Consider the following 7500-nt stretch of genomic DNA (forward strand, 5'->3'; position numbering starts at 1 on the left):
ATATATCTACATTTTTTTTTCTTTTATATCCAGTATCCTGTGTACTAACCACATTTTTTAGACACCTTTCACCTTGGGACTCGGTCAAATGCTTCGGGCCTGATCACGTTATTTACAACGCTGTTCTACTCTACCCCTTCCTACATCCCCGCCTCATTCCGGCATCGAATCGCAGAGACTTCAAGAAACGCAAGTGATCCTTCCAGGCGCGAGGTGCAAGCTGGAAAGAAAACTCGAAGACCGTATCCCCGGGTCATCGACAAAGCTCCAAAGGATGATTCGACAGGCTGACATTTACCTTGATCAAGACAATCTCGTATCCTTACTATGCGCCGTGTGAAGGAGGACAGCGACACCAAAATCAATAAGCTTTAATAGACATTTATATTACGAGTCAAGGGTGTGTAGTCGCAGCAATACTCCTGAATGAACACACACATAGTATAGGGTATCAAGGTGCTCCTACGCTGGCAGTACCTCCTCTCGCTACAACTCCTCGAGACAGGTTGTAACCATAAGATTGGGCAAGCTCCAACCTTATTCACGAGGGCCATAAGCCGAAAATTGCGCAACGTCATCCCTCCACCCTGTTCCAGGTGACAGGGCGGACGGCGGATGGTGGAGTGCGGGGGGCGGAGGGGGGGGGGAGGGAGGGAGGGGGAACACGGCTGTTACGAGAGGGTCGCGGGAGGGAGGTTACAGCTCTGCTTCAGTTCCCAGTTTGTGTTTTTGTTAAATTGTACCTTAGGTTAAAGCGTCGGTTTAGATATCCATATAACATTCGCCTAGCTTAGCCCCAATGATAATTGTTTCACCCACGCAATTCCGGCTAATAAAGCGCATTATTAATACTACAAATCGCATTACTAATACTACTGTCAATTTCCATCTTGGATGGGAGAAAGTTTAAAAGCCAAGCCGAGAAAGAGAGGGAGTAAGGGGGGTGAAATGAACAAAGGTGTCCCCCCCTCCTCATCCACCCAAACACGACCATCAACCCATCGGCTACAAAAACAGCTGTTGGAAAGCTGACCCTCGGACCTGTTCCCCTTTAAAACTTCTACCAAATTTCATGTGCTCCCATTACATGTTATGATCGTGAAAGTGACTCCGAAGTTGCAGCCACTCACAAGTACGAAACGTTTCCACGCAAAATCAATTTCTCCGTGTTATTGAGTAAGCGGAAACTCGCGAGCAACAAGAAAGGAGCGTGGCGGGGTGGCGTTGCTGTGTGAACCCGCTGCGCCGCGGGGCTGGCGAGCTGAGGGTGTAGCGCGGACGGTTACGGGCTCTGGTGCCACCTTCTTGCAAGACTTCTAAAGCAATCTTTGCAGAACACCTACCCAACTGCCTTATCAAAGCTACTTCCATCGGCAATTTTTCAGCAAATGGTGAACCACCACCCGCTGCATTAAAAAAATTACTTTTAGATGAAAAGAGGTAGGACTCGGCAAACACTTGGCCTTGTAGCACGTGCAGTTGCCTTGGAAGATGCAGCGTGGTTCTCCATCTTAATCACCCTGCACCTCGCATTGCTGCGATTTCAGAGGCAGTCAAATGGGGATATATAACTCGGTTATCAATGATAATTCAGGGAAGTTGGGGTCGCATTCTACCTGTGTGAGGCTTTTCACTTCAACACAAAAGCTATAAAGAAAGTGTGTAAACCACACTGAATGATAGTAATTTTATGATACGCCTTCATTTAATAATCCACGCACGTCCAAGCTCAAACGATCTTGCTGAAACAAATTCAACCATCTGTTCAGTAGTTGCAACCGATAGCCAGTCCTTGTCAAAACAAGTAACTTCAATATCGCAAAATCATTTAAATTTCCGATAGCCTATTGTGACACCATAATCCAATCATAATTCTAACGTCCTATACTGAATACAGGTTATCTTTAGAATTAAAAAATAAAACAGGAAACCAAGGCTTGAAGAACGGGAGGAGGAAGAACGGTTGATGTAACCACCTTACAGAATACAGTGGTTACGTAAGTATTACGAAATCAAGTTCGGTTGCTCTACACAGTATGCCAATAGAAAGCGATACCGGCCGTATTCTTAACGGCATCAACCCATATGCAATAACTAAGTGGGATGCAATAACTGCGTATAATAATGGCAACCGGTCGTCCTTTGTGCAACAGCCCAAGGTTAAACACCTGACAAGCAAGAACGAATGAAAAAAAATCAGGCGTTAGGACCTACAATGTAATAGGTGCGTATGGCTTCCTGCGAGCAGACCGGGGCTTCTTAGCTGTTGCGAGACTTGCTTCTTTTAAGGCACAGATTACTACACACTAAAGGTGTGTAGACGAAGACGTTATTAACTAATGACACCTACATTATAAATGTGTGTGTGTGTGTGTGTGTGTGTGTGTGTGTGTGTGTGTGTGTGTGTGTGTGTGTGTGTGTGTGTGTGTGTTATAGATATATATGTAATTATATATGTATATAATAACATATATTTCGATTTACCATGGCTAAGCAAAGCTACGGGTGACAGGTAGGTAAATTGGGTGCGGAGCCGGGAGGCCGGCTTTTGAAACCGGTTCGCCGAGTTTCCCTAAGCTTATCAATCAACGTTTGAAAGCAAGTTACTGAAAGTTTACTATTTACTCGATTTGGAGTAATGAAACACAGTAAGCTCTGGTGTTCTAATGTAGAAGCCAGATGTCAAGGGTACTCAAACCCAAATGCATAATTGACTGAAGCCGGCATGTTGATGCCGCTTGGCGTCGGATTCCAAGGATTCGTTTATCTCTCGTATCTTCGGTACCAAGATTCATTGGTGTTCTTCTGCAAGAGCCCAAAGTGCATATACTAGGGCAAGGTGTCGAAGCAAGGGCAGGTGACAACTGGTGGTGCAAATGCTATAGGGTGGGCGGCAAAGTGTAGCCCACCTCTGCAATGCACCATCCCAACACCTGAACACCAGTCTAGTCCGGCTCGTTCAACAGTGTCAGCTCCTCCGGGGCCGTCCCCCCTTCCCCCATCTACGCCACCATCTGTATTTCCATCTGAAGTTTAAGCCTCTTGAGCTTACCATTTTGAAAGAAATGTGGGGGCTTCGTTTGATTTCAGTGAGGAAAATAATGGAAACAAGTGAGAAACTTTGATGAACATTACCTGCCAACTTCCCGGGGAGTTGGGAATCCAGCGACACCCGGCAACACCCTCAACTCCAATCAATAGTTGAGCGTCTGCGTACAGTTGTAAAGGGCCTGGGAAGCCGGTTCTATCGATACATCCCTACAAACCTTTATACATATTGAGGAGGCAGATTTGGGTTATTCAATGCTTATTTAACAAAACTCTGCAGACACGAAAACTGAATACTATAGTAAAGGATGCGGCCGACTTTCACGCCCGTTATCAGTTGGCATCAATGCCGCCATCTTGGATTTCTGCCGGTTGTTTTAGAATACTCCTTTTTTTCTTCGGGGAACAGCTGTTACCTTTTAAATCTCTCTATTACTTCTAGAATTATAAAATGAATGTATATCGCATACCTCAAAATAGTCACCCGTTCAAAGGACTTTTGAATCTTATTATATATATTGGCCCCATATGACACATTTACGCCCGATGGAATATCAGAAGAATCCCTACAGTATGGCCTTTTCTAACGCATGAGAGAGTGAATATATCTTAACCAAGCGAAGTCGGACATTAATTTAAAAAGCAGTGTTCTAGGACGTTCTTCTGAAAACTTCATCTGGCTGTGGAATAAATAAATTTATGTGGATCTCTTTTTAAAGTAGCCATCTGAATCTAATGGAATCAATATATAAATATCGGAATTCTATGACGGGTTTTTCATTGAAGTGTAATTGAAGATCATTTGAATGTTAGCAACTGGAAAGAAGATATAGCTCTTTTTTAATATTTACTAAAAAAAACTTTAATTTGTGAAGATATTGGACGTAATCGAGCATATGCTACATCTTCTCTTGCCATACATCATCTTGCATGCACGTAGAGTTAAACCGGTAAGAATGCTTATCTGATCAATTTGTCAAAATGTGGAAACATGCATGGTTTTTGATCTGTCAAACTCGAGGATTAAAAATGATTAAAATACAATTGTGGATGGCAGAATATGGTCTTCTCCAAGTTACGAATCAAGGGAATCATGGACTTGTTCGCCTCCTGGGACCTAAAACATCAAATAAGAGTGAATTGGAGTAAGAAAGTAGGCGAAAAACTCACGCCCCTTCTCGTTTCAACAATTCTTCAATGTCTCCCATTTCTACTTGGTCCTCTCACTGATCGAGTCCGAACTCTTTCCCTATTTCATGGCCGACATGCAATCTCCTCGATTATACATTCTTATTCTGGGTTAGCCTATAAATGTAACAGAACCTGCATCACTGGGTGGATTTAGATCGTACAAGAGAAAATGAAAAAACTTCTTCGGGGAGATTGGCCGATCTCGCTACAGAACAGAGGGCAATTGGCGGCTGACTTGTGAACAAACAGTACTTGTGTTATTTGCAGGGAGTTCAGGGAATATTAAGAGTGAAATAAGAAGAAAACGGCATTTCCATCCAAACTTTTTGAAAGTACATTTCCTCTTTAGGTAACGTTTCTGGTTTGCTAGGAAACATAGAATGGGGGAATACAAGATTATCGAGATCCACCTTTTGGATGTCGCAAAATTACATACAATACTTAGGGAATTTCCATCGAAAATGTGAATTTTAGAATGACTAACACTCTTCGTGCTAGCGAAGAGCAATGGAGATAATAAATGCATTTACCAACCATAAGCGACTTTTAGCCGCCATTTCAAAATGAGTTTCTCGTCATGAGCCTGGCGAAACATTCTCTGCCAACTGAAGAAGCCCGTGTTCTCCTTGAATCCAGAACAATATCCGTGCGTAACAATATCTGGCTTCCCCCTCTGCGACCTGTCTTAATTGGAGCCCTCAAGTCTCCCCTCCAACATCGGGCTATTCTCAGCATTACCACCCTGAGCCTTTTGCCTCTGATATGTTACCAACCGAACTATTTATAGCCGCCTCTCCTGGCCTACCGGTAGTCCTCTTGAATAGCAGTTACAAGGGAGGAAATTACTCATCTCTTACATTCCCCAACTCAGCCATTTTTGGAGATTTTACGCTTCCCTAAGGTGCTTCGATCTTTTCTTGCTGTGGTTAGTACTTTGGTTGCAACTTACGTCCGAAGACCCATTTATTGGGGTTTCCGAATCGTAACTTAGCCAACCTCTTGGACAGGATACTTTGATGGGCATAGTGACAGTATTGCAGGTAGCGAGTTGCAGGTGGAGTGGGCAGCGCCCCCGTCCTCTACCGGGTATTGATTCCCTGGACGGGTCGCGCCCGCAACGCACAGATCAATGCGTGCCTCCACCGCCACCCACAAGCCGCCCTGACTTTACTACACCCATTTTCAGAGCTGGCTGTTAGGCCTACATCGTGGAGAAGAAAATTCTCGGACAACCCACCCAGCCCGAGAAAATAACGCCCGCGCCAGCGAGCAGCCCGCAAAGCACGGGCGGGGGCGGGCGGCCCCTACTTACATCGGCCATGGCTGCTGAAGAGGCGACACACGGCGCTCAGCAGGAGGACGGCAGCAGAGGATACACAGTATCCACGAACAACGGCGACGCGCTGGCTCTCAAACCAGCACCAACAATCACTGTATATACACACTTATGTACAAGCCACTAGGCTTCACTTTGTACACTCGTTCACTCCCTTAATGTTGCCCTCTAGGACCTGTGTAGGTTTTCGCTACAAGCACATTCTTCACCGTCTGTGAAGTGTTTGTTGGTCGACACTAAAGGGCACAGCGGCACGTCCGATCTCGACGACGCGCGCTTCACGACAACTCCAGCCGGCGCGAGTCGGCGCATCGGCGGCCCAGCGGCTGACGTCATCAATACGTCACTCATACAGATGCCGACGCCCCCTTCGAATCTACTATTTAGATATTACCATTAATTATGGACATATAAACAAGCAACGAGATACTTATCGGAATGAGAAAAATATTTCCAAATCATATGCTATTTAAAAATAATGTAATTTTACGTAATTGTCGCCGGAAATTAGAGAAAAGTATTTTTTGCAAGGCAACTCGACCGAAATACCAACCTTACCGAGAAGTCTTCAGCCGAGTATCGATCTCGAATTGTAGCTGGGTAACCTTGGCTCTCATCACTCATGATATTGACGTTAGAATCTATTCTTCTGTTCCTATAATATGGTGCAAATAAATGCAAGAATTCAACTACATCAGCTTCATGTTATTGCTCGTAGCGTCAACTATACAGTTGGTAGAATATGAATAGTAGCCGGCTCGATTCACTATCTTCTTATCATTACGTTAGCCATATATAGATATTAGAAAGTTTTCGAATAAAAACACGGGCTTATATTTGCGTAAAGGTCGTGTTAAAACTACATATCATTTATATATTTCGGAAAACGGTTGATAATCATTTTGGTAATTGGTTCCGATGAAGTCATTTCACTGTCCGTACTTCAACATAAATTTATCTGGATGAAAATTAGTTATGACCAGTTATAAAACCGGCAAGAGCATAGAATTATAGGAATCCGTGGCCGTCGCCGTTTTAGCAGAATAAGGCACTTCGAAAGAGAGAGAGCTTCAACATAGCCCAAACAAAACTAGCGCTGTATTTTGTAGTAAATCCTAAATTTGGTTGAAAATGTATCCCCTAAAAATCAGATTTTGTATAGGCTGTCACATGTTTAAAGAATTACGAGAGCAGAAATGGGACATACTTGCGATAATAAAACATTTCCACATCATTAAATTCACTATCAACATTCATAGAAATAAAACGTGGCTACAGCATGAAATTCAAGTTTATATTGTAGTGGAAAAAGCAATGTTTATAAGTCTTGCTAAATATGATCGTAAAAGTGAAGGCATATATGAGGCAACTGCTCGTTATGCGCATTTATTTTAAAGAATACTAATGACATTTAGTAGTTTAATAATCAGATAATCACAATTTTTATTTTCTTGATCGATTATCTACACGGTTGTTATTACATCACGATTATCATTATCATTCATATAATAATTAATTAACATAGTTCTTTGTGGCTATGGATTATTCCACTTGGTTATGGCATATTCCATGCCTGAATAAATTCCTTTGTATCTTGAGTGGAATTTCCTGTGTTAATACCACTAGGATTATCATAACACATTACTATACAAAGTATTGTCATTTTTAACATTATTGTCATTATCGGCATATTTGTTACTAGCTATTCTTATTGTCATGATCATTATTATTATTTTTGTTATCCATATAGGTATCATTTGTATCATTATCATCGTCATCATCATTACTTTTATCATTATTAATATCATTATCATTATTATAATTTTCATAATCATTATTCCTATATATTATCATAATTACTATCCTAATTATCATTATCATTAATATCATCGTCATCATCATCATCGTCATCATCATCATCATCA

General features: G+C 42.3%; 1 protein-coding gene across 25 annotated transcripts in view; it reads right to left on the reverse strand.

Annotated features, from left to right (window-relative positions):
- Atpalpha (sodium/potassium-transporting ATPase subunit alpha) overlaps positions 1–7500 on the reverse strand; it is a 207329-nt gene that overhangs the window by 18963 nt on the left and 180866 nt on the right. For 5 of the 25 annotated variants that reach the window (XR_015192334.1, XR_015192336.1, XM_086552226.1 and 2 more), the window contains exon 1: positions 5552–5879. The exons of 16 other annotated variants lie outside the window; for them this stretch is intronic. Coding sequence is in view for 7 of the 9 variants with exons in the window: in XM_086552226.1 (XP_086408352.1) it covers positions 5552–5560 (9 nt within the window). In the remaining 2 variants the exon portion in view is untranslated. Of the gene's footprint in view, positions 1–5551; positions 5922–7500 lie in introns of those variants that run through there. 4 more of the 25 variants (XM_043000130.2, XM_043000138.2, XM_043000146.2 and 1 more) reach the window with 3 other exon arrangements.

This window comes from Penaeus japonicus, unplaced genomic scaffold, assembly GCF_977035675.1.
Source record: "Penaeus japonicus unplaced genomic scaffold, GWHDUDI00000001_assembly GWHDUDI00000002, whole genome shotgun sequence".
NCBI classification, from domain to species: domain Eukaryota; kingdom Metazoa; phylum Arthropoda; class Malacostraca; order Decapoda; family Penaeidae; genus Penaeus; species Penaeus japonicus.